We start from the raw sequence: 26,741 nt of genomic DNA, 5'->3' as shown, positions 1-26,741 counted from the left end.
CTATTTTAAGCGACGGCTCGAGCGTGTAACTTGTAAGCGCTTTTCACGTGGCACAAATTACCGCGCGCAGGCATACTCGACTCGTTGTTGTTGCGATATATTCTCGAGATTTAGTCAACGCGCTGTCCAACGCGTCGCGTTTCACTAACGCGCGTTACGACAACAAGAACGCCAACGTCATTCGTGTCATACTTCTCGGACTCCCAGAAATGCACATGCATGCACGCATACATACATATATACCTATATATACCCTATATGTATATCTATATATATATATATATCTATATATATATATATATGTACATGTATATGCATAGATACATAACGGAAGTAAATTCCCATCTTCCGCACCATCGAAATTACGTTTCTCTTGTTTGGAGTTTTGGAATTTTGCTAAGAGGCATTTCGAATTCTCTAGAAGTAAATGTTAAACGTTTCGGAATGAATATGTAACATCATCGTTTTATCTTTTATTCGATAAAAAAAAAAAAAAAAAAAAAAAATAAGAGAAATCCATTAGGATCAAATTCAAAATTATTCCCTCTAGTTCTAAGATTGAAACTTTCCCGATAATTCACGATATAGAACGATGTATACTGTATATAAGATTTAATTGAATTTCGATCAGAAAACGATCGGAAGTGAGTTGCAATCGAAAGGAAAAATAGCGAAGGAACTCTTTCCATCACCAAAATTCCAACGTCAAGGGAGAGAGTTAGAAGAAGCGAAGGAGAGGAGGATTAAGACCGCGTCGATCTTGTTCGAAGACCGCTTCGACCCAGTTTCGCGTCGATATCAATTAATTTCTCGGTGCTAGCGGGTCATCGCTGGCGGCGGGCCTTTCAGATTAAACGCACAGAGAAATATATCACGGTCCGATTCATCTCCCTCTCTCTCTCTCTCTCTCTCTCTTTCTCTCTTCTTTTTCTTCTTCTTTTTTGCCTTTTTCTCTTTTTTTCTTTTACTTTCATCAAACATATCATGCTACGTATATATCGATATATACATATGATAAATCCTGTCTCACAAATATCTATATTCTTTTACGCAATATTTTTGTATTATTATTAATAAATCTTTTTCTTTTCTCTTTTTTTTTTTCTTTTTCTACCTTCCTAGTCAGTAACAATAATCCTTTTGTAATAAAATATTTGATTATTTTCTGTTACTTAATATCTTTTTTTCTTTTTTTCTCTTTTCCTTTTTATGTTCTTGTTCTTTTTTTCTTAATACAGATGTAAATGATGATTAATAAAAATCTCTCAATATAAATTCGATTTCACATCTATCATTATATATTTTTTATTTATCTTGTTCATTTGAATTTCTTACGAATCGGCCAAGACATTCGTTTTCTCTTTTTAATCATTTCGTTTCAAAGCGAATGTAAGGGCGAGGATACGATGCAAATAAGAAGGTTGACAGCTGTGGAAAAAAAGGAATCACGATTCGCAATGGTGGTCATTAATCACGTACGAACACATCGTCCAATTTTCCCGGGAATAAGTCGAAACGATGCAGGTTGAAAACAGAGGTGATCAATCTCGCTCAGTCAGACTCCGTACGAAAGCATGGCTTCTCCCTTAATTAGGATTAATCGTTGCTCTCGATAATATACGCGCGTGGACACGTAAAGAGGCACAAATAAATCTAATCCGATCGATTTTCTTTGGGATCTTTTTCAGACATCAATTTTACTTACACTCCCGTCTCGAACTGGTTGAAGGGAGATTGAAGGTTCCTGATTGGGTATCGATAGCTCGTTTGATGGCTTTAATAGCACAGGCAGACGGTGGCGATTACGATGCCTTGTCACCACCGCACGCCCTTTATTCGCAATGCTGTCAGATACAACCAACCGAGCCCTGTGAGCCTAAGCCTCAAGATCTCCTGCATCGGATAGTACAACAGCATAAGGAGATCAAGGTAAGCCAATTAAGCTAATTTAGTCTCCATAATATATAATGTATTTTATGATCCATTCTATAGAAATAAGATAAGAAAGATTACAATTGACATGTTTCATTGATTTATTTACTATCTTTCCTCAGGGTATGAAAACTTCAACAGCGGAATATTGGCTTCTAAAGGAGATATCGAATTTGGATACTTTCGGTCAAGAAATGTTTCATAGCAAATTTGGATATAATGGAATTTCAACGATCGGTGTTGGACCTCACGGTATTACAGTATATCGTGGTCAGGATGAGGAAACCCAAAAGTATATTCTTCACGATATAATTTAAAAAAATGAATAGAGAACATAAAAAGTAAGATTTATATCTTGATATTTTTAGCATACCATATACGGCAATTCAAAGTGCCACTTCTCAACGTCGGATGTTCCATTTGGTTTATCTGTCGCTCGACGGCGAAGAGACCTCCTTGGATTTCAAATTAGACTCAAGCCAATCGGCCAGTGGTCTTTACAGGGCGATCACCGAGAAACACGCGTTTTATAGCTGTGAGACAGTAAGAAGCGCGGTCACTGCTCAATTCATTCGCGACTTGAAGGTATTTACTATATATGAATTTAGTATTCTGAAAATGGTGAATAGAAAAGTAGGATAAGAGAATAGCTTTAACTATGGAACGATTTCAGTGAAGAAGTGAAATACTTCAGGAAGAAACTTGTCTGCAAAACGACCTTTCTTTCTTTCTACTTTGAGTTCTCTTTCTCTTTCTCTCCAGGGAACGATAATCTCTATTTTCAACGAGGACTCGACGCTCGGCAAGAAGTACGTTTTCGACATACGAAGAACTTGCAGGGAGGTTTACGATAATGCTCGACGTGCTCTCTATTGCGAGTCCGCGAGTATAACACCACCGGAGGAAAAGGAGATTTTGGAAAGGCACGATTGTGCCGATTGTGAGAACCCAAAATGCAAGGTAAACTATTATTCTATTATTCAATCGAGTCCTTTCACTGATATCACTTCGTTTAATCGTATATTTAATCGTTTATGTTGTCTCATATACAAACAACTGAAAAACATTATTTCAGGAATCTCGGGAGTGCCTGGCAAGGTTGTTGGATGCCATGCTCTGTAGGATTTGCATGGATCGTAGCTTGGACACTGCGCTTTTCCCATGCGGACACGCGGTAGCCTGTTTGGATTGTGCTCGACGATGCGAACGTTGTCCGCTTTGCAGAGCGGATATCGATCACTGTCGAACGATCTATCTCCCGATAGAATTAACGCATATCGATAGACACAGTCCGAAGTTACTATCAGAAACGATCGAGCCCGTGTTCGCCGTTAAATCCTCCTCGGACGAGATCAAAGGGAGGATCGTAGAAAACGAGATGAACGGGAATCACGTCTGAGGGAGATCTACCAAAGTGAAATTCAAGCGAATAGGGGAAGGGGGTCATCTTTCAACGATAAACCGATAGGAAGATCTTGTTGGATGTTCATGATCGATCGTTGTCTTTCGTTGGTTTCCAAAAAAAAAAAAAAAAAAAAAAAAAAAAAAAAAAAAAAAGAAAGAAAAAAAAACGAAAAATTCTACGTCCAGTCTGTCTACGACATTTTTTTTTTTATCTCGCATTTTGAAAATTTAGCGGAAAATGGAATTGGTAGGCTTATACGGTTAGGATATACATAATTCTTCTCCTTATTGAGAATTAAGTTAAGAGTTTTTTTTTTTTTTTTTTTGATTTTATATAAGTTTTAAGAAAGTATAAAATAAGGAACAAAGACGATTTTAAAACGTATTTTGTTTCTCTCTTTCTTTCTAAGAAATGATATATTGTTAAATATCGATATCACAGCGAACAGACTGGATTACTTTATAAGAGCATATTTGATTAAACATTTGAGAGTACTGTGATTCAAATCAATATCGCTAATAATATCTTTTATTTCTTTATTATTCCAAGATAACTACCATTGATATAAAATGTATTTATGTGCATTCGTGATGATGTAACCCATTTGTTGAGTGATCGAAAAGTGCTATTAGCAGCATTGATCTATTGGAAAACCCATGCTGCCAATATTTTTAATGAATTATCAGTGTAAAAAAAAAAATTAATTTTAATTTCTATTTATCAAACCAATTACTCTTTTTATTTTATGATTATCTTGAAAATTTTTTTCTGCCAGGTCGTATGCATTAAAATTATATACATTTTGAGTTTCCTTTCTCTCTTTTTTTTTTTTTTATTTTTTTCTTTTTATTATTTTATTATTAAATGACACTGATTCGAACGTAGTACAAGGGTAAGAGAGCCTGAAGTTTTATTATTTTCATTGAACTTTCATATTCTTAAAAATAAAAATAAAGCATATACATATATATATATATATATACAATATAGACTGTTAAAGTAATCTATGGAATCAATCGTAGAGAGGATGTTTCATTAGGATAAGATTTCAATTGTAATTGACTTATGAGTTTAGGGAACTTCCGATTTGGCAAAATGAAATATCAATAAAAAAATAAAAAAATAAAAAAATAAATAAATAAATAAATAAATATATATATTTTCTTAAAGATAAATTAAAAATACATTTTACTTTGTATCAAGCGGCAAATTACTGAAATTTAATCTTTATCTCTTCAAATGTTTGAACGCCTATGCGCATACGAGAGATAATATATTTGCTTATGACTTATCGCTCTACAAATTTCATAATTTATTCGTTCTTGGAACATCCTGTACGAAGAGAAATTCATATTGCAGTAATATATCTGTTTATATGTACATAAAAAATATGATAACACCTATTGGGTCAAGCGAGTAAATGTCACAAGTTCGCTAAAAGTCAAATCTGATTCAGCAAACTCTGTGTACATACCATCTTTTAAATAAGTCGTAATAAAAACGAGACAAGTTAATTGCAGTGCTTTGCATCCAAAAGATAATTTACGAAGTAACAAGTCAGCGACATTTAATCTCTGAGAGAGCATAAAAGAAGGATATTTCTCAATCAAAAGGCATAGTTATGGCGTCTCGGAAATCCAACCAATAATAATAATAAGAAGAATAAGAATAATGATAATAATAATAATAATAATAATAATAATAATAATAATAATAATAATAATAATAATAACAAATGATGATAATCTAATAATATTAATAAAAAATGATAATTGTAGTTTTCTAAAAGACGCCGTCTTCCTCTTTTATCTTCGATCAGTAGCGGTCCTGTTGTTACCATTACTGGAAATTATTGTTAAATTAATTCTACTATCTCATAGCACATTCTATAAATCTTATGCGTGGGTGATGGTCGAAAGAATGACCGAGAGAGCGAGAGAGAGCGAGAGAGAGAGAGAGAGAGAGAGAGAGAGAGAGAGAGAGAGAGAGAAAGAAAGAGTGAAAAATGTGTCAATCGTTTATAGTCATTCATCAATGCAAACAGACTTAGTTTATAAATATTTATAATGAAATGTAATAATAAATAGACGAACCTCGGAACTGCTATATTTACAAAGTCTTAAGTGTTTTTGCTTGAGATTTTGCACAGTCTTCTTTTTTCTTTTTTTTTTTTTTTTTTTTTTTTTTTTTAATTTAGAAACTCTTATTACTATCAAAATTTCTATAATGTTCTTATAACGTTCAACATACATCAATATAACAATAAGGCTACACTATTTCTGTGAAAATGAAATGTAATATGGTTCGTCGAGTGATGCACATTCTTTTAGACATAAGTCAGATATAAATGTTTATGAGGATGTTGAGTTTAGAACATATAGGAAACATGGAACAGTACTATATCAGATCTTCGCGTTACGATAAAGAAAATTACAAATATTCCCAGAAGATTTTGTAACTTTGCTATCTTAACGATTAACCGATGTACATGTAATCCTGTAATCATTTTTCAATATCCTTTACCCCATAAAAAGAATGAATATATAAAAGTTTCTTTGTGAATAATAATGTGTGTTACTTAATATGAAATATAGCTTTGTACCTATTACTGCGATGTCTATTCAGTTATCGTAAGATCGATAAAGATAAAAGAAAAACAACAATATCATATTATAAATAAAAATAATTCTTGTGATTTAATCTCTGTATAAAAAAATATAAAAAAGAATAATTCCAAATGTGTTAGTTACTAATATGTATGTATATTACATTAATGAGACTATAGAAGAAAATGTATTTCTAAAAGTTCTAATTTGCAAAGAGTATTTCTAAAATATTTCCAATTATTTTTTAGTATTATAACAGGAATCCACTTATCACGGTGACATATTCAAACGAAGATGATGCAACTTATAAAAGGTAATTTTTAGCGTACCAATATATATATATATATATATATATATATATATATATATATATATATATATACATATATATATTATATGTTGATTAAATATTGTAAAACACTGATATTTCTTTTTTTCGTGTTTGTGCCTATAAAACTTACCCTCAACCTAAAAATGAGCATTTATAAAATCGGGTATGGAATTGGAAAGTTTCTCTTTTTTTTTTTTTTTTTTTTTTTTCTAAATATTGCCTTTTTTCGTTATGTAAAAAGTTTATTTTGTATAAATCAATTAACAACAGATACATCATGAGCTTTTTCTTAGAAAAGCAATAAGATTATCGAAGAAAAAAGAAATTTATGTGATTGATAATATAATGTTAAATAATTAAAGGACATTACGAAAAACAAAATAATGAATTTATTTATTAAGATATATGCGCTTCAAAAGTGCCGCCAAAATGGTGGAAAAATTCACGGAAATGTCACACCTATTTTCAGAATCAATGACGTTAAAACTTAGAATCTTTCCTTTAACTATACCGGATTAGAACGAGAAGAAGCGCGCGAGAGTTCTAATAAGATCACAAAGTATACTAGGAGAAAGTAAGAAAAATCGATGCCGTGAATGGAAAGGAAAAGAAAAAAGATCGTTCGAAGCCGGTCGAGTTCGAATGTGGCGCCAGAAGATTAATGGCGCTAGTGTCGTACCCGTATTAGTTCGATGCGCAGGCGTAGAGCGCGCTGATTGGTTGACGCGGCGGCACTGTCATATGACGAAGCTGCGTGGCACGACGGGAAACGGATTGCAATTTTGCAACATGGCGGTGAAGTGAGGCAAAGTCGAGGTGCCGTGCCCACGTAAAATGTATAGTTCATAGTCTCGAAAGGGCCATTATCGTGAAATAAACGCGCGCGTATAAGAAACACGTGTCCAACGATCGTTCCATGATAGACGGTAAATGTAAATATGTACGCAAGGAGACGTAACGTCGTTTGGAAGGTGACACCCCGTGACTTCGTGCGGTCTCGGAGCACGTATGGCAGAGACTAGAATAAGAGATAAGAGAAGAAAGCATCGTCCATTTGACGAGAAAACAAGAGGAAATTATCGAGAAGACATCAGAGATGTTTTGCCCGTTCATCTCGAACTGTGAAAACGTGAGTGGGCCATATAAAATGGTCGTCGAGCTAGCAGCGCTGGCCGCTAGTTCACTTTGATCCTCCGTTACTGCTTTATGCCCATAGTGGTGCGCTGGTGGATGGTGGTGGTGGTGGTGGTGGTGGTGTCGTCGTCGTCGTCGTCGTCGTCGTCGTGGGTGCGTATTTCGGTAGTCACGGGAGCCACCGACAATGCGTGCCTTTCCCCCTATTGTGTTTCCAACTCTTCTTCCGTGCCTCTCACGTTTATCCTACGATTGCTGTTCCTCCTCCTTCTCTCTCTCTCTTTCTCTCTCACTCTCTCACTCTCTCTTTCTCTCTCTCTCTCCCCCTCTCCCCCTCTCTCTGTCTCTCTCTCTCTCTCTCTCTCTCTCTTTCTCTCTCTCTCTTTCTGTTTCTCACACTCTCACGAGAAGCCGTCCCTTTGATCCACGGATAACCTCGACCCGCCGTCGTACGCCGTTTTAACCTCTGACCCTATGCGCCAGACCCGTTCCCGGTCACCGAAAACGCGATTTACAAATGGTTCCGATCGACCACCACCATTCAACCGAACCAACGTTTGCTACAGCCGAGAGATAATTTTCGATTGTGTGTGTGTTTTTTTTCTCTCTCTCTCTCCTTTTTCTTTTTTTTTTCTTTTTTTGTTCTTTTCTTTTCTCTTTTTTTTTTTTTTTTAACTTCTCGCAGAGAGGAACGGGGAATGAACGATTTTCCCCCTCTTTCCCCCCCCTACCCCTCTCTCTCCCTCTGTGCTTCTACTTTTTTTTTTTCTTTCTTTTTTTTTTTGTTTTTTCTCCCCCCCCCCTCCCACCCTTCACACATTGTCCTTTCAAAGGATAGTATTAAACTTCTTTGTGCTAACGAGATGAGCGTCCTTTTCTTTCTCATCGTCGACGTCGATGTAATCGTCATCGTCAGAAAATCCGCGTGTGTTCGCGCGAACGAATTCTGTGCCTAGTTTTATGATCACACATCGATTCTACGCTTGTTGACGAGACAAACGTATATTTCGTTTGTTAATATTTACTTTTCGCTTTCATCAACCCTTAGAGTTGTCTTACCGATATCCGAAATGGTGTTTTCTGGTCGGTGTCGGTAAACGTCGAGTCAGCTATGCTCCAAAAATACCACATGTTACGGTATTCTAAAAGCATCGCACGTGCGGCACCTCGTTGAAATCGTGGATTTATTAAATTTTCTAAGTTACGCTTATTGGATCAATTTTATTTTCAAAATCGCCATATTGATTCAATATATGTGAGAATGACGCATTATGTCGCTTTACTTTTTTATTTATTTTTTTTCTTTTTCCTTTTTTTTCTCTCTTTTTTCTTTTTTCTTTTTATAAATCTTAGCATAATTTCAATTGCATTTGAAATTCTAAAGTCTATCAAAATTTTACCAATTCATTTGTCTTAAGTCAACAATCTCAAAAAAGAGAACAATGTTCTTTCTATATAATGTGACTTAAATATAAAATGAACGATGATTGAACGTTAGCACATTGTTTGGCACTGCTTATTATTATTATTATTTTTTTTTTTTTTTGTTCTTTTTTTTTTTTCTTTTTTTTTTTTTTTGTTCTTTTTCCCTATCATTTGAATTGTACATTTATGCATTAAAGTTTGATCAAAGATGTATTATGTACTAATATAAAAGTTCATGTTGACATATTCGGCTGCCATGTGTTTTCCATATAGTCATCAAAGAATGAGGTCACAGCTGCGCCCAAATAAACTCATTTACATACAATACGACAGCTTTGATGTAGTCTGTCGTGTCTTCTTAAATTTAAGAAGGTAGTCAATTTAATAAGGTCATCGAAATGAAATGATATTTTCTTAATTATACTTTTAATATAAACATTGATTATAACGCATAACATTATTTATTTGCATGATATTAAAATACAATGTGATATTAGGAATTTTTTATTTTATACTTTTTTCTTTTTCTTTTTTTTTTTTTTTCTTTTTTTTCTTTTTTCACAGAGAGCATATATTAATACTCTTTCTGTCTTTTTATGTTACAGATTTACACAAGAATTAGAAACCCTTCCTGTAATTACAACTTTTGATTGTGTATGCGTGCCAAACATAAGGTTATAAGAGCTTGAGGCATGAAAAGACCCAATGGTTTCCTGACATGATGGATAGTAAAGTCTTTATCAAAACTGAGCCGGGACTCGAAGGGCAATCACTCCCAACTCCACAACCAAATGCATCCACAGACGATACTGGTGGGGCAAAGATATGTTTTGTCTGTGGTACTGTTGGCCATACTGATCAATATTGGCTCAGAGTGAAACCAAGTCCTGGCGCTGCCTCAAATGAACCTTATTTTCCATTTCTTGAATCCCATGAACCACCAGCTGGATATTGTGGCGAAGGATCAAGAAGTGGAGCTGTCAAAGCATGCAATCTTTGTTATGCTTTGCTCTTGCAACAATGGGAAAGTTATGAGCAAGATGCTAGGCCTCATAGTCAAAGAATTTATTGGTTAAAAAGATGCGATGGTGGGCCCTTTACTGGAGCTGAAATGGCTCTTCAAGGTGAATATGCGGCTCAAGTTTTGGGGTTAACCAATGATCAGGCACCACAGATGAAACAAGAAAATCGGCCAGTGGGTGTTTCTCCACGGCTTCCACCTAGTTCACCATCGCCCAGGGTAGAGCAAACAAGACCTCCATCGAATTCTGTCGAATTACCAAGACCTCATTCTAATATGGCAGAAACACCAAGGCATTTGGAACAAGCGAGGCTCACAATGGAATCCCCACACCAGAGACTGCAGTCTCCTCATCAAAGGTTGCAAAGTCCCCGACAACCTGTTGAAGATGTTAAAATGTCTGAAGCTGCATTGGATTTAAGACATGGGCCCAGGAGTTCACCTGCACCTACAGCTGCTTTAACTCCTCAATCTCAAGGTGAATAAAAGTGCAATAGTACGAACTAACGTTTATAATTTTGCAATATTATCTGAAAAAATTAATAAGCGATAGGAAATTAAAATTTATCACGATTATTATAATCTATTCGTTAATATCTTTATATACGTTTGTATTATAAATTTAAGACCTATCTCTAATAACCTGGTAAAATTAGGTTAGATTCCTAATAATGAAAATGTCTGATTAAATTATTTCTATACAGATTAGACTATATTTTCTGAAATAACTTCGACGTGAGATCATGAAGCCCGATATCTGATACGAATAAATGCCGTTTTTCACGTCTGAAGTAGTTATCTCGTTTTAGAATGTAGTTGTAGCAAATAAACGAGTGTATTCGTTATTTACATTGGCCTTAGTCCTTCCGTTTAGTAATGTAAACATTTTGTAAGTAAAGGTTAACAGTTTTACAGATAAGACCGAGGAAATCATTTCTCGCGAACGATTCTTATAGCGAATGCGACCGATATATGCATTGATTAATTTATTTCTTTGAAAACATTAATTAACTTGAAATGTTCTCTCTCTCTCTCTCTCTCACTCTTTTTTTTTTTTTTTTTTTTTTTTTTTTTTTTTTTCTTAATCCTATTCGAAATAAATATTTTTTTGTTTCTTTTTGTTTTTTTATTAAATAATCACAAAAGGAAATCTAAATGAATCGCGCGCGCATAAATTTGTATTCATAGAAAAGTAAGAAAGTCTTAACGAATCTCTTTCCAACGCATATATTGATAATGTCTGAAAAAATATAAACACAAACTAGGCCACGTGCAGTGTGACGATAGCGCTTCAGGCATATAAGGCACTCGAAACAAAACAGGAATGTTATATGTTTATTATCGTTCATAACGTGTTCAGCCATCTACAGCGGTGGATCCTCCTCCAGTATTGGTACTGATATTTTGGATTTGTCAATGCCGGATAAAAATTCTGTAACAGAAGTTTGTTACATTTGTGGGGATGAATTTAAAAGAGGATCACTGAGTCATGTCGCGGCAAAACCACTGCCAAATGTACCGAAACCTTCCGAAAGTCCTCCACCGTTCTTTCCTTCATTGATGCTTCATCCGAGGCCAAGTAGAAGTCGACCTATGGACAGTGCCGGTCGAGTACAGGTATGTATATTGTTTAACATATTTTAAATATTGACAATGTACCTACTTACGTCATTCGTAATAAACCGTTCATCTCTTTCTCTCTCTCTTTCTCTCTTTTTCTCTCTCTCATTCATTCTCTCTCTTTTTAGGCCTGTTCGGCATGTCAAAATCATCTTTTAGTACAATGGAAGACATATATGCGGCAGGGCATACCGCACGGCGATCGAAATTATACGCTTCGCAAGCGACCAACACCCATGATGGACACGACTACTTTTATCTGCTATACTTGCGCTCTTGAGTATCCCTCATCCAGTATTAGACTGCTGTATTGCTGTTCTAATCCCGAAAAAGAAGCATACTTTCCTTTTATCTGCACTCTGAGACCCCCACCCGGAGCTAGTCCTATTAGTCCTCAGGGAATGGTACAAGTTTGCTCTATTTGTTACAAGGCTATACCGCAAAAGCAACAAGTATTTGGCGGGGAGAACCACGATATACATCCCATCGGACAAAGTATGGATTTTCGACTGCAAGGTAACCGTTACGTAACTAACAAAGTCTATGTATACATATATACATATATATATATATATATATATATATATATATATACACGTGCCACTTGTCGCTTTTTTTCTAACCTTATTGTTTCTTTTTTTCATTTTTTTTTCTTTTTTTTTTTTTTTTTTTTTCATTTTTTTTTCTTTCACAAGGTCTTTTACCGCGTCCAGCCATTGCAAAATCTCCAGCCAATTCTGCTGGCAGTGATATTCGGTTTAAGCCGTACGACTTGAACAAGTCAACCATTGTCACAAATAAGCAACGCACTGTGAACCTTAAAGCTCCTACTCTTGGCCAACGAAATTCTCCTAGCAATGGTCCCGCTGAAAATGGAACTGTTGTACTTGGTCAAAACTATAGGTGCTATATTTGTGAAAGATTGTGTCCTCATACGCATATGGAATGGTAATTTTCAATAGATCCCGTATAATTTACCTTGTATAATCTGTGTAATCTGTATTACAATGGATTTTCATTTATTAATAACAGGTTGTCTACAAGTCCAGAGGGAATGAATTCACACGCCATGCATTTCCCATGTTTAAGAGGGATGGCACGTACTTCCGAGAACGCTTGTATGGATAGTCATGGAAGAGTATTAGCTTGTGGTCATTGTGTGACTCACCTAACGCTTCAATGGGAAAATATGGATGCAGATCGCGTTCCTTTGGAACGTCGCAGGTGTGTTCAAATTTCATTCCATTCTTCGTCGGATTAATAGAATCTCTTTTTGAACTTTGACATTTCTTTTTTAAGGTATGATATTCCTAGTCCACATCCAAATGGTGATGTGAACCGATCCATTGCCACTCCACCGAGTACGAGCTCGGATCGGACATTCGGCAGTAATCCTGGCACATCGAGCAGCTCGATCTATTGTTTCCTATGCGGTTTACATAGCGATCTAACACTTGCGAGAGTTTTGTACGGGCATCCTCAAGGACGTAACGCGCCATACTTTCCAGAATTATTACGTCACCAATCACCGCCAAATGCTGAACAACTCAGGGAAGATGGTTCCGCGTTAGTTTGCACTTTCTGTTATCACACCCTACTTGCGCAATGGCGCCGTTACGAATCTCAGCAAATCGTGGATAGACAGTACAACACTCATGATTATTGCTGCTATGTTTGCGGTATCACGACCTATAGAAAACGCATTCGGGCATTGCCCGTTAAGGACTTCCCATTCCTAAGGTATCACAAACAACCGGAAAAGAGCTTGCTACTGGAGAACGGTGACTTTGCGGTGGTCTGTCTAGATTGTTACGAAACTTTACGCACGCAAAGTCTCGAATACGAAAGATGGGGCTTACCCGTTGAAAAGAGAGAATATAATTGGATCGTTCAACCTCCTCCGCCAGAAGATAGTCCTGACGCGTCCATCGCTAGATTACCCTCTGGGGAGAGATCTGAGAAGGTGGTGAGTCTTTATTTTCTTTTTTTTTTTTTTTTTTTTTTTTTTTTTTTTTTTTTTTTTTTTTTTTTTTTTTTTTTTTTTTTTCTCTTTTTTCTTTTTTTTTTTTTTCTGGACAAATGACACAGTGCCTTCTAGAAATGTGCGAATTTCTATAATTTGTCTTGACATTTCTATAGGTTCCTCAAACTCTGACTGTCAGACCAGCAAGAAAAAACTGTTCACCAAAGGCACCGGACAAAAAGATTCCTACGAAGGCTCCGGATAAGGATCAAGGTAAGTCACAAACGATATTATTTCTTAGACGATCTAAGCTGATATGAAGAGTGAAGAAAAAAAAAAAAAAAAGGTTTAACCCAGGAACGATACAGAATAATAAAATTATATTCTTTCTATATCATTTTAACAGAAAGAAAGAGCTTCTCTCCGTTCGAATGTGCCACGAAAATTAAACCATTGACATTGTAAGAGCCTAATCGGATTCTTCGATGTTATTTAGTTATACTTTAATTTTATCTACGACCGACAAACGCATGTATTCTCCATTTTTCATCCTTCTGTTTGCTCGATGTTTATATTGACGTCGCGAATCGTCAACGTGCTTATTTACATGGAAAAATCTTATTTCTACGATCGATAAATTTAAGGAAATACTTTGATATAGGAATCGACTCGTACCATTATTTTTCATCGAGTATTATTCGATGACGCTATCAACGTCGTTTAGAAAGCATTCGTCTTGTTCCTTAACTTGCTTCTGAGACGGCGTGTCGTCGGATTTTTTTTTTTTTTTTTTTTTTTTTTTTTTTTTTTCTTTTTTTTTTCTTTTTTTTTTTTTATCAAGATGAAAACGAAGATGGTAGAAAAATGGGAGAATCCTTTCCGCTTGGTCGATGCTGAAACAACGGCCGGCACTCTCTCCTCGTTCTCGTTCTTCTCTTGGTTTCGCGCTTAAGAGGGTTGTAAGCGTACATATGTATATGTATACATATACCTGTGTAACTCTATAGATACGTACTCGTAGAAAGTTATATGGACGAGGCCGAGGGTAAGAGGTAGAGAACGAGACAGAGGGTGAGTGGATGAGACGTGAGTGAAGCTCTTAAAAATCCGACAGACAAAAGGATACTGACGGTCGAGAGCCATCCAGGAGGAGGGCCTGATGGTTTGCGTTCGAGTGAATTCACTACCTCTTTTTACCTTCTTTCCTTTCTATTTTCTTCTTTTTTATCTTTCCTTTTGCTTACCTCACCCCTTAGCTCATACCCGCAATCTCTCTCTCTCTCTCTCTTTCTTTCTTTTTCTCTTTCTCTCTTCATCTTCTTCTTCTCTTTTTCTCCTTATTTTCATGTTCCTTACCTAACGAGAAAACATTCTTTTTCGCTCGAGGTTATGATCGTTCTTTGAGTTTGTTTGTTGGTCGCTTCGCCGATCGGTTTGCTGATAGCATCGCTAGTAAGATGAGCCAATACGCGTTTCTCATGCTAATGTAAATGAAGTAAGTATATTTTTCAATGCATTATACATCATTCCGTGTTTGCTTCAGGCTAAAGATATTTATTTTTTAACGATGGATAAAATCGATATTAGGAGATTGGGATAATACGTGATTCATCTCTTGGGGGTCTAACATTTCCGTAGCATTAGACCAAATGGATCGGACAGGAGATATCTTTATCGAGGATAAGATTGTAAGAGTATCCCAGGATTGTGGAAGATATTGGGATCTCATTAAGCTTTTACAAGGGTTCTTTGTTTCCAATCGTTTTGCTCTCGAGTTGCAACTATTTGTATGATTTTCTCTATCCTGAAGTATAATCTATACGATATTTTATTATATGGTAAAACCTAAATAATTTAATCTTTAATAGAAAAATTACGACGTTATTTATTACCACTCGAAGTTAGATACTTTTTTCTTTTTCTTTTGTCTTTTTTTTTTTTCTTCTTTTTTTTTTTTTTTTTTTTTTTAAGGAGAATTACCAAGAACTCTGAAAAAAGTTATTTTCTTTTACATGATCAATTCAACCTTTCATTTTTTGAGCGTGATAAAGATAAAAAGGAAGAAATTACAAGCGGATGTTTCTCCGAAACACGTCAAGGCCGTTAAGGATAACTCTAGTTTTATCCGACGAGTTCGTGCATACATATATATATATATATATATATATATATATATATATATATATATATATATATATATATTTCTTAAGAAAACAAATCCGAAGGCATCGTGAGTGGCGTCTGGTTCCGTTGGTGGTTATTCCGTAACGTTTGGAGTTTCCTTGCTTTTTTTCTTTTCTTTTATTTATTTATTTTTCTTTCTTCTTTTTTTTTTTTTTTTCTTTCTTTCTATTTTTTTCTTTATTTTTTTATTTCCTCCCCTTGGCTTATCGGCGAGCGAAATACTCTGCAACGTATCGTTGCAAGCTTCTTACTTCAGCTTGCGTGTGTGCATCGTGCGAATCCGGCATTTCGAGTCATAAAACAACATTTGCTTTTGAAGCCCGTTTATTAATAGTCGAGTCATTTCCGAGGGAGATCCAAAATAGGTTGGCAAAGATTCACCATGACGAAGGACTATTTTTATTTCGTTCTCATGTATCACTATGATCGTTTAGTATAGCAGAGATTAGAAGTCACATATTTTTTGTGCTCAAGTACCAAGAAAAAATTCATTCTTTCTGATTTTATTTTATTTCATTTCATTTATTTATTTATTTTTTTATTTTTTTATTTTTTTATTTTTTTATTTTTTTATTTTTTTCTTGATTATTCTAAAATAATAGAGATTTTTAGTTTTGTTTTATAACGAATTCCAGGTGGTGCCATTAAACCACCCTCCGTGATATTCCATCGTTTTAATATACAGAAGAGAACTCTCTGCTTGCGTAAATTCGTGGCGCTTACACTGGGACTTATCCATGATTCTCTCCTGGGACGCTTAAGTCGCGTTCGACTATCTCTCTCTTTCGTAAGCTCATGGAAACAGGATTACACGCGCCAGGAGATATACTGGACTCGCTTTCGAAGGAAAGAGCAAGATAATCAATATATATATATATATATATATATATATATATATATATATATCTCGATCTATTCCCTTCTAGAAAACGATTTACAAACTAGCTACGTTTATCTTTCTCATTTATTAATTTTTGTCATTTTTTTTTTTTTCTTTTTTTTTTTTCAACGAGATTTCCAAGTAATTTGCACAGTTAGTTCAATTTCTTTCGGAGATATAGCATCGAGTTTCTTTCATTATTCGATCGAATTACTTCCTCATTCGTCTCGTAAGAAAAGGGAATGCAATCAGATGTTTCTTCTATAATAAATAATCTAATCTCTTTCATTAGATATTTCATGATGATATGATAAATCCTGACAATCTATCGTTCGTGCAAAATCATGATAAAAAAAAAATATGTATATATATAGAGATAGATGAAGAAGGAAGGGAAGGGAGGCGAGAGAAGTAAAACGAAGGATCGAGATCAGGAGGTTGATCAGGGTCAATCGGTTCGACTCTGAGAGAGGTAGAAAGCGATGTCGAAGGTGTCGAAGAGACTTAGCAGAGGGTTTAAGCGGGAGGATCGAACCGCTATACTGGCAGCTTAGGACGTGAGAGGGTGGGTAGGAAAGCTCTTGGAGGGAAGTACGGGACACGTTGAAACGAGGGTTGAGAGGAGGAGGAGGAGAGAAGAGAAGTGGAGAGAAGAGAAGAGGGTGTCGAGAGATGAAGGGGGTTGGAGGCACCCGCAGCGTGACACCGCATTGCGCCCACTTGCCAACCCCGGCCGACGCCTAAATTCGAATTAGCGAGCCAACTCCGCGGATTCTCGTCGGCCGACCCTCCTTTTATGGCACCCCTACGAGTGGGATATCGTTTCTGTCTCTCTCTTTCTCTCTCTCTCACTCACTCACTCTGTCATTCTCTCTCACTCTCTCGCTCCTATATGTTCTGAGTAGAGAGAGGTTAAAGTAGCAGCAGCTAGTAGAGTAGTCGTCGCTTTACTCCTCCCTTAGGAATCGATATCAACGTCATCGAGTGCCTAGCTCGCTCCTTCTACCCTCGTTTGAAGCTTCCTATTGGGGTGACATAAGGGAAGGGGTTGCTTCTGCTTCTCTCTCTCTCTCTCTCTCTCTCTCTCTCTCTCTCTCTCTTTCTCTCTCTTTTCCCCTTCCATCTCTTTTCTCTCTGATAACGTCGTCTCTTGTACCATCTTCGCGTTTACTCTTCCTTTCCAGGCACACTGCCAAAAGGCTCGATTTCGACGTAAATTCTCGTTCGATTTCAAGTCCTCCTATCCTTCAGGCTCTCGATCGTCCCTGAGACACGCTAACTTTCAAGAAGCATTTATTCGGTGACCGAGTAATCTTATTTTAATGGATTTTGTGAAGACAGAAATTTGTTCTTAAAACGAATTTAGCCATTGGTAAAAATAATTTGTTCTTTTTTCTCTTTTTCTTTTCTTTTTTTTTTCCTTTTTTCTCGTTTCTTTTTTTTTTTTCTTTTTTTTTTTTTTTTGCCATTTTTTTTCTTCGACTTCAAGTTCACGTTGATTTTAATTTATTGATACTAATGGATGCAAAAATGTGACTCCTTCGATGACAAATACCTACTAATTTTTTGCTCTCAGTAATGTTTGCATTTCGTGTACGGAAGGTGTTCATCTAACCAGGCAGTGGTGTACAGTGTCTTTAACACGAAACACAGAGAGGTAGTCGTCGTGAGCTCCGTTGCTGGGTTTCGTGTTAATAATTAACCACCGACTGCCGTTCCGGAGTAGTAGCTTTTACAGGGATCCCTCGCGGTCGTCTCCATGGATCGTTTCACTCGGGACACGAACTTGGAGCTAGGCGTTCCTATTTCTCCCTGTTCGTTCCAGCAGGAAACGGATGATCCGCGACCGTGAACGTCACGAAGGACAAAGTATGAGCCCTCGAAGGAATTAATGAAATACAAAATACGAAGTACATCGAATGCTTATCGATATTTTCAAGTTTTATTAATGGAGATTGGATGAGTCGCGAGAAAAATCGGGTTGAAATTTATTCCCCCACTCTCGAGCCCGTTGACGTAGAAATTTCATTATCACGCTCGCACTGTCCCCGACATTTTTTCCTATAATTAAACGCATCTCGCGAGTCCTGGTAATTCCGTATACCGGTGAAAATAATGGAAATAACGTGGATGCGTTATAAAAGAACGAGGACAATTGGCCGGGAACTAAAAATGGAAGGAATGAGATAGAGCAAAGCCTGGAGAGAGGAGGTGGCTTTGCATCGAAAATTTCGACCCTCGAAATGGAAAATTTATTGAGCCGTAAAAGCCATAAACGATACATTAACATCGTACGCTTTGAACGTTCAACTAAAATCAAGTCTCATTATCATCGTCCCTCTCTCTCTCTCTCTCTCTCTCTCTCTCTCTCTCTCTCTCTCTCTCTCTCTCTCTCTCTTTGTAATCGGCTACATCAGAGTAAAACGGTCGCGTTTAGAAATTTCGATAAAATTAAGCCCTCTGAGAATATGAAAACCGATCGATCGATCGATCGATCGATAGAGATGATATCGAAGATTCTTCAATTTAGTAACACATACAATATTACGCATACGTGTATTTATTCACACCAGCGTAAATCGTTCTTACCGATAGATGCTCTGGAGTTACCCTCTCGCTCGAGCGTGATAAAAATAATACAGCTTATTAGCCCCTGAAGGCACGAGAGAGTTGGTGGGCTAGCGGGGGTGAGAAGACTCGAACGCGTACCGACCGTTTGTTCGTTGGCCCATGCAAGTTCGTAGAGGAGAGAACGAAACGAGACAGGGGTGAGTCGCGAGGAAAAGAGGGTGTCTGAGAGTGAGGGTAGGTGGGAGGACGAGGGGAAGTTCTCTGTCGCCGGCACGCATTGATTTTGCCCGACAGACAGCCGCCTCCTGTTGGTCTCTCTGAACCTAACTGTTCGCTGTTCACCCTCTTACTCGCGCTTACTATCTCTCTCAGTCTCACTCTCACTCTCTGGTATCTCGGCAACCCCTCACACCACGCCACGTCTCCCTCTAGCAGCACGCGTTGAGGATTTACAAAAGCGCGCCACGTATCGCGTAAATAGTAAGGCGGCGAATGATATTAGCGTCCTATCGGCACTCTTTCTTTTTCTTTTTCTTTTTTTTTTTCTTTTTGTTTTTTTTTATATATATAGCTCGAACGAGAGAGAGAGAGGGGGGGAGAGGGAGAGAATTTTATGTTAAGCATTTTTTATTGATTTTATGCGATCTTTGTTCTGTATCAATTTTTGTATATTTCTTTTTAAGGTGCGCTTATGTTCACGAGAATGGAATATTGAATTTCATTTCAAAACCCGAAGAGTTCAAATAGAACTGATAGAACCAGTTTCGTAATAGATTCTCGATTTAAAACATTCGGTATTTACTTGGCGTTCATCGATATGTACGATTTCTCGTCTCATTGCTCGTATTTTATTTCTCCAAAAAGCAGAAAGAAAAAGAGAAAGAAAGGGAGGACGATCGCTATCCGATCGATATACACGAATCTGCATCAGGTAAATGGACTTTTCAAGTTCGGGATTTTGTCACGAGACTCATCCTACCATTTTCTCTAGTTTTTCGCAAAGATCATTTTCGCGTTACATCGGCGATCCTTTTGGTTTCGTTCAGTCGAATCGAAACTGAGTACCGTTTATCGGGAAAGGTTCGATTCAAGAAAAAGCAATTTTCTTTTATGGTACGCGAAGCCGCTATTTGCTTTAATCTTCGAACGTAAACGAAGAAGAGAGAAAAAGAGAGAAGAAAAAGACGAGTGGTTATCGGCTTAACGATAAACTTTATTCTCCATGTCAGTTTATTGGACCGCCGGCGCGTTTCGGTACGATAGCTCCTGGGTATCTTCGTTTTCTTTAACGATGCATCGAGCTCGATTAATTGCCACGCCAAACGTGAAATATTGCACAAAGCGTAAATACTAGATACTGGTAAGCTTATGATAAGAACTTTGCTGCGTTATAATCTCTCTCTCTCTCTCTTTCTCTTTCTTCCCCTCCTTCTCTCTTTCTGTTTCTCCCTCTCTCTCTCTCTCTCTCTCTCTCTTTCACACACATGCACACATACATTCACTTACTCACTCACTCACTCACTCACTTTTTCGAGGCCCCCGAAGACAATCGTTCATTTGCGTGAAGCGAACGCCACGACTAAATTATAACCTTCGTTGGTATAATAAATGTGTGGACGACCGTTACACCGTGCAAACTTAATGGCCAAGTCAAATTATAAGGATAAGATAACGGACTGGCATTCGTCGTAATATTCGAGTAACACGGCTTACATAATAATAACAATAATAAGAAAATTGTCGATAATGGCCTTAACTCGTATTTTTTTTTTGTCTTCGTTTCTTCAACTTCTTATCTTTTCTCGACGCTCGCAAAAGTTTGGAAAGAAGCGCTCGGGTTAACGTGAAAACGCGAACCAACGACTCGGTATATAAAGTGAACTTTGGCTTCGGAGTAAAGTGGTCGATTCCTATGGCTTCCTTCACCATATAATGAACTTTACGAGCGTTGCACCGTGATTTCCGTAAAGCGCTAATCATTGGTGAATCGGTCAATCATAACAGTTTTACGAGCGCCTCGATCATGCTGCTACTGCAATTTTCATCGTGATTCAGCGTCGTATTAAGCGTGCGTTACATCTTTCGTGTATATCCGTACGTCCTTTTCCCCGGCTCGATTTCTTCTTTCTCCTATGTTCTTCTTTATCTCCGTCTTTCTCTCTCTCTCTCTCTCTCTTTCTCTCTCTCTCTCTCTCTCTCTCTCTCTCTCTCTCTCTCTCTCTCTCTCTCTCATCCATTTGAAAACCACACATTACCGAGAAAGAACGTGAGCTCTACGTTAGAATTTGTACGAGTACTTTGACTTCGAGTTTAAGGATATTGGCAAAGAATGATACGCGAATAACATCTATTCGCTTTATCGCGCTATTAGATGATACAAGAGGGGAGAGTAAGTTAGATAAGAGGATAGAGAAATTGAAGACGTTCATTCGACTTGTCCCTCCTCGTTTCCGTCTTTTTCCTTCGAGTTTTATGGTTATGGTTTAAGAAAAAAATGGATGCCGGTGGAGGGGGGAAGGTAGAGTGGGATAGAAGGAAGCAGGGACTGAAACGTTGATGACTACGTTGTGACACGAGCAAGGTTCGACGGAGTGCCTGGATTTCGACTACTACCACTCGTAGGTATAGCAGAGGCTGAGAGAGGAAATTGAGGGGGTGGTGGATGAGGGTATAGGAGGGAGAAGACTCGTCAGTTTCGTTTCTGCCTCTGGCACAGCGCGTGCCGCTTTGACACCAGATGGCTTTGAAGGAGTGACAGAGACAGCACCTCCTTTCCTTCCTTCCTTCCTTCCTTCCTTCCTTCCTCTCACCCTACCAACTTTTTTCCCTCTCTCTCTCTCTCTCTCTCTCTCTCTCTCTCTCTCTCTCTTTTGATTCTGTATCGCACTTACAAGAGTACGGATGGTTATATAAAAGGAAGAGAGGAACACGATACCGGATATCAAATTCGAAGTAGAATCCTTCGTATTTCAGCTTGAGAAAAAAAAAACAAGGGAATATGTCGATTCCTCTTTATTTGAAATTCTCACATTACAATATTTACAATATAGTTGCATTTGAATTTACGACTTTTATAAGAAACTTTTATAAAACTTTTATTAAAGTTTTCTGTCCGGAACTGTTGACTAATGTGCTTTTAGGTTGTATTAATTGACCCATTGGCAATACTGCTTTGTTTTTTTTTTTTTAATTTTTTTTTTTTTTCTTTTTTTTTTTTTTTGCTACACTGTTTTCAATGATTATATGAATAGCTTGTAGAAAAAAAAGACATTTATAAAATTAACATCGAAAGGTCAACCGAATAGAATCATATTGCCAAGCGTAATGCATTGTAAAAAATCTAAGGTGGGGGGACGGGTGAGAAAAAAGGATAGGACATTGCGTTTCGTAATACGTACGCGCATGATAACGTACGAATCGAATGAATATGAGGTAGGTTGGAATGAAAGGATGGAGGGGAGGGATGGATTATGAAAGAACGCGCGTAACAACTTGTGACGGGTTATTCCTTCGAAAGGCACAGTCAATGCGAAAGCACAAGACAAGTTGGAGGCATCAGCATCAGCATCAGCATCAACATCAACATCAACATCAGCATCACCCCAGTAGTAGCAGCAACAACGGCGTCAGGGAGACTCCTCCCCCTCCTCCCCCTCTGTTCCTTCTACCCCTCATCGTACGCTTTCTGTCTCGCTCGTTCGCGCGTTAGCCGATCTCGGTCGAAGCACGGTAAACGTACTCGGGGTAGCTCGGTAGTGGGGGTAAGGGCCGTACGGAGACGTACGAAGCGCGTCGAACTCCGTTCGGCTCGGTTCAGTCGCGTACGAGCCGCAGCCGACGACGTATCGTCGTGCGTCGAGAAATTTGAAGAAACGTGAACGAAAGTACCTACGAGTAGGAGATATATATATATATAGAGAGAGAGAGAGAGAGATAAAGAGAGATAGACACTGAGACAGACAGAGTGGGGGAGGTCGCGTGATATAAAAGAAGCGTGCGCGAGTGCGACTGGCGATAAACTACAAGTGACACCAACGATCGTTCGTCGAGAATGGATTTTTTCGAGGATTCACGAGACTTTTCGAGGAGTATCGGAGTAAAGCAAGCGCAAGCGCAAGCGTAGGCGTCGTCGTCGAGAGGACCCGACGGCCAACTCGACTCTTTTTTCTCCTCCTCCTCCTCTTCCTCCTCCTTCTCCTCCTCCTATTTCTCCTTCTCCTTCTCCTTCTCTTATTTTTCCTTCTCCTTTTACTTCTCCTCTTACTCCTACTCGATTTTCGCGTGAGTCGCACGTTTTACCCTTGCAATCCAGCGTTACGCAGTCTCGCGCGTGAAAATATATATATTCTCGTTGCCGGCAGCCAGCGAGGCGTTCAGTCAATTAGCCCGTAATGCCGCGACCTGCCGCGTCGGTCTCGGCCAATTAAGTGGTGATTAGTGCATCGGCTCTCTCTCTCTCCCCCTCCAAATACCCTATAAGCCCGCCAACAACTCCTCTACCTGATTTTACCTGCTCAGTCTACTTGGTTTTTACGAGAGAGATTCTAACACATACAATTTTCTACGAACTTTCCCCTCTTTCCATTATTTCCTGTATTTCTATTTCTCACTTTTTTCCTTTTTTTTTTTTTTTTTTGTTTTTCTTTTTTTTCCTATTTTCTTTTCTTTTTTTTTTTTTTTTTTCTTTTTTTCTTTTTCTTTTTCTTTTCCTTTTCCTTTTTCTTTTTCTTTTTCATACGTCGAAGTTCGAATTTAGACAATGTGTCAAAGACGTAACGTAGTATCATTCTTGGTGTCGAAGATTGTAAATCATCCAAGCAACTAGACCAAAAGGAATGGGAAAATCTTTCTGAGAAATACACGATAGTTCTCTGAGCTTCAAGGACGTCCGGCGTAACGAACTAAAACGAAAGTTTTATATATCGAAGTAGCGTGAAAATTTTGTTTTCTTTGAGAAACAGAAAAAGAGAGAGAGAGAGAGAGAAAGAAAGAGAGAGAGAGAGAGAGAGAGAAGTGGGGGAGAAAGAGAGAGTAAGAAGAAAAAAAGTGTGTTGTGGACGTAAATAGTACTACGCGACGTATCGAAGAAAGGAACTACGCGAGAAGAGTGAAAAAAATGCGCCTCGAGGTCACGAAGGAAAACAAGCCTCGTGGCACCTTCTTTTTCTTCTTCTTCTTCTTCTTGTAGCTTCGGGAGGAGGATCTCGTTGAAAGAGGGAGGTGGACTGTGAGAAAAGTGGCACGATGGAGTTCCGGGCGCCACATCCGCTCTTGCATCCCTCCCACGCTGCTGGACATCCTTACTATTATCCAGGTACTTTAGCAAGGACATCTTGACGACATTGGTCCTTTGAAAGATATCTTTTCTTTGGTTGTTTCTTTCTTTTCTTTTTTTTCCTCTCTCTATATTGTTTAGAAAGAAAAAAAGAAAAAAAAAAAACTGGTTATGTACGAATAATTAAATGTCTCTGTTCCTGAAAACGAATGGAATTACAAAATGATTAGGTAAATTCGTAAAATATCTAGATAATTGAATTTTAATCGAAATAATTTAAGGCCATGTATTTTTTTGTGACTATAGTCCTTCTAAGAAATTATTTAATACACGAAGGAGATATAATACCGCAAAGAAAAGTATTATTGGTACGCGAGAATCGTATACCGAGATATCGTGCCGTAAAGTTAATAGTCCCTGTGATTTTACCGATTCGACGAAGTAGTAGCAGTAATCGCGCTGAGAGAGAGAGAGAGAGAGAGAGAGAGAGAGAGAGAGAGAGAGAGAGAGAGAGAGAGAGAGAGAGAGCTAAGAGTTTATTGTCAAAGTTGCGAACGAGGAAAGATATTTTCTTCGTAGCGATAGATTTCCGTCTGTTAATTGGAAAATGGCTAATTTCGCGAGTGCGTCGACGCGTGAGAAAGACAGAGTGAGAAAGAGTGAGAGAGTGAGAGAGTGAGATGTAGTTTTCAACGAGATCAAGTTTCTTTGCACGAGAAAATTAATTTGCGGAAAACCGAGCGCTCGTTTACCCTATCTTGCCCGCCATCGCATTTGCCTTTCTCCGAAGTTCTCTCTTTCTCTTTCTTTCTCTTTTTCTCTCTTTCTCCCTCTCCCTATCTCTCTCAACGTGTCTCGATTGACCTGTTGGTCAAAAAGAGACAAAGTGAGGTAGAGAGAAGAGAGAGAGAGAGAGAGAGAGAGAGAGGAGAGGGAGAAAGAGAGAAAGAAAAAAATACTCCCGACGGAAGGAAAGAGGCGCGAGTTTAACTCGCTTTACCGCAAAAGAGATTCCGTACATTCCGGCGAGTGCTGGCAATTTTCTTAACTACTTCGTCGCTCCTGTAATTTAAGTTATCGTCACACCGAGAAAGCTCGTCGCCGGTAGAGAAACCGGCAAAGATGAGATGTCCTCGATGTAATTTATTCGTTTCACCGCAGTCGCCTCCACCTCTTCCACCTTCTCTCTTTCACCTTCTACTTTTCTCCTTCTTCTCCATCTCTTTTTCTGACAGCTACTTCTTCCTTTTACCGGAAACCCTCACTGCGTTTCATCGTCCTTTTATGCCGACACGAAAAGAGTCCCATGACGCGTTTCGTCGAGCGGAAAAACTGAATTATCGAAGTTTATCGAAGAGAACGAGCATCGATTGAACGCGGCACGTGCAATCGTGCGAATTCGTTTATCTTTCGAACTTCACGTATTATCGGTTCTTTATCGATTTACTTTTATAATTTACGATGGTTCGTTAATATCTTATCGTAGCTCGTATCGACTCGTTTCGATATTTTTTGGATGAAATTAAAGGCAGGGTGGGGGGAAAACGAAAATAAAAAAAAAATAAATTGGACGATTCAGTTAAGTCGAAAAAGTATCGATGGTTTATAGTCTGTATCAGTACGATAAAATTAAAACGATGATAAGAGCCGATTGGTGACCGGTACGTTTTTCTCCTCACCCCCTTTGTTTCTCTCCTACTTTCTCTCTCTCTCTCTCTCTCTCTCTCTCTCTCTCTCTCTTTCTCTCTTTTTCTCTCTTTCTTTCTCTCTTTCTCTCTTTCTGCCTCGTTGATAGCCAGTTTACCAGAAGCACGCGAGCCTTTATTAGCAGAGCATAACATCATTAATAGCAGGACGTGTTTTTTTTATCGGGCATTGAGCGCGTTTAGTAAATATTGGTGCTTCGTGTTATTCGCTTTGGAATATCGACTTACTTTTCGAGCCGACGATGAGTTCGTCTTTCCTTTTCGTCTCCATTTCATGTTCTTATCATTTTTTTTTTTCGGTACAATCATCATTTCTATATCTTTACATTAAGATTTCAATATAAAATCATCGTTTTAATTCCATTACACATGAAGCCTTTTTTTTTATCATTTCTTTCTTTCTTTTTCTTTTTTTTCTTCTTTTTCTTTTTATATATATATATATATATATATATATATATATATCGCTTTCGCTTGTTTTCGAGACAAGAGAAATTAATTATCTATCGATGGCGAGCGAGAGAGAGAGAGAGAGAGAGAGAGAGAGAGAGAGAGAGAGAGAGAGAGAATACCGTTAACGGTTGCAGCTGCTGTTGTTGCCGCTGCCGCTACTGCTACTGTTGCTGTTGCTGCTGCTACTACTGCTACTGCTGTTGCTGTTGCTGCTGCTGCTGCTCCTCCTACTACT

At 37.9% G+C, this 26,741-nt stretch overlaps 2 protein-coding genes across 5 annotated transcripts in view; both read left to right on the top strand.

Moving 5' to 3' along the window:
• Positions 1-3,511, top strand: part of LOC124953144 (E3 ubiquitin-protein ligase MYLIP) — a 116,782-nt gene extending 113,271 nt beyond the window's left edge. For both annotated transcript variants that reach the window (XM_047504099.1, XM_047504100.1), the window contains 5 exons: positions 1,689-1,929; positions 2,055-2,224; positions 2,301-2,517; positions 2,695-2,892; positions 3,008-3,511. In XM_047504099.1, the coding sequence (XP_047360055.1) occupies positions 1,689-1,929; positions 2,055-2,224; positions 2,301-2,517; positions 2,695-2,892; positions 3,008-3,331 (1,150 nt within the window). In that variant the 3' untranslated portion in view covers positions 3,332-3,511. The remainder of the gene's footprint in view (positions 1-1,688; positions 1,930-2,054; positions 2,225-2,300; positions 2,518-2,694; positions 2,893-3,007) is intronic.
• Positions 3,512-7,029: 3,518 nt separating this feature from the next.
• Positions 7,030-26,741, top strand: part of LOC124953041 — a 79,315-nt gene continuing 59,603 nt past the window's right edge. The window contains exons 1-8 of one of the 3 annotated variants that reach the window (XM_047503841.1): positions 7,030-7,403; positions 9,439-10,332; positions 11,215-11,471; positions 11,603-11,990; positions 12,170-12,422; positions 12,507-12,698; positions 12,774-13,437; positions 13,614-13,710. In XM_047503841.1, the coding sequence (XP_047359797.1) occupies positions 9,552-10,332; positions 11,215-11,471; positions 11,603-11,990; positions 12,170-12,422; positions 12,507-12,698; positions 12,774-13,437; positions 13,614-13,710 (2,632 nt within the window). In that variant the 5' untranslated portion in view covers positions 7,030-7,403; positions 9,439-9,551. Of the gene's footprint in view, positions 7,404-9,187; positions 9,206-9,438; positions 10,333-11,214; positions 11,472-11,602; positions 11,991-12,169; positions 12,423-12,506; positions 12,699-12,773; positions 13,441-13,613; positions 13,711-26,741 lie in introns of those variants that run through there. The other 2 variants (XM_047503839.1, XM_047503840.1) reach the window with 2 other exon arrangements.

This window comes from Vespa velutina, chromosome 11 (assembly GCF_912470025.1).
Source record: "Vespa velutina chromosome 11, iVesVel2.1, whole genome shotgun sequence".
In the NCBI taxonomy this organism is placed as follows: Eukaryota; Metazoa; Arthropoda; class Insecta; order Hymenoptera; family Vespidae; genus Vespa; species Vespa velutina.
This window is presented reverse-complemented; position numbering and strand designations above follow the sequence as displayed.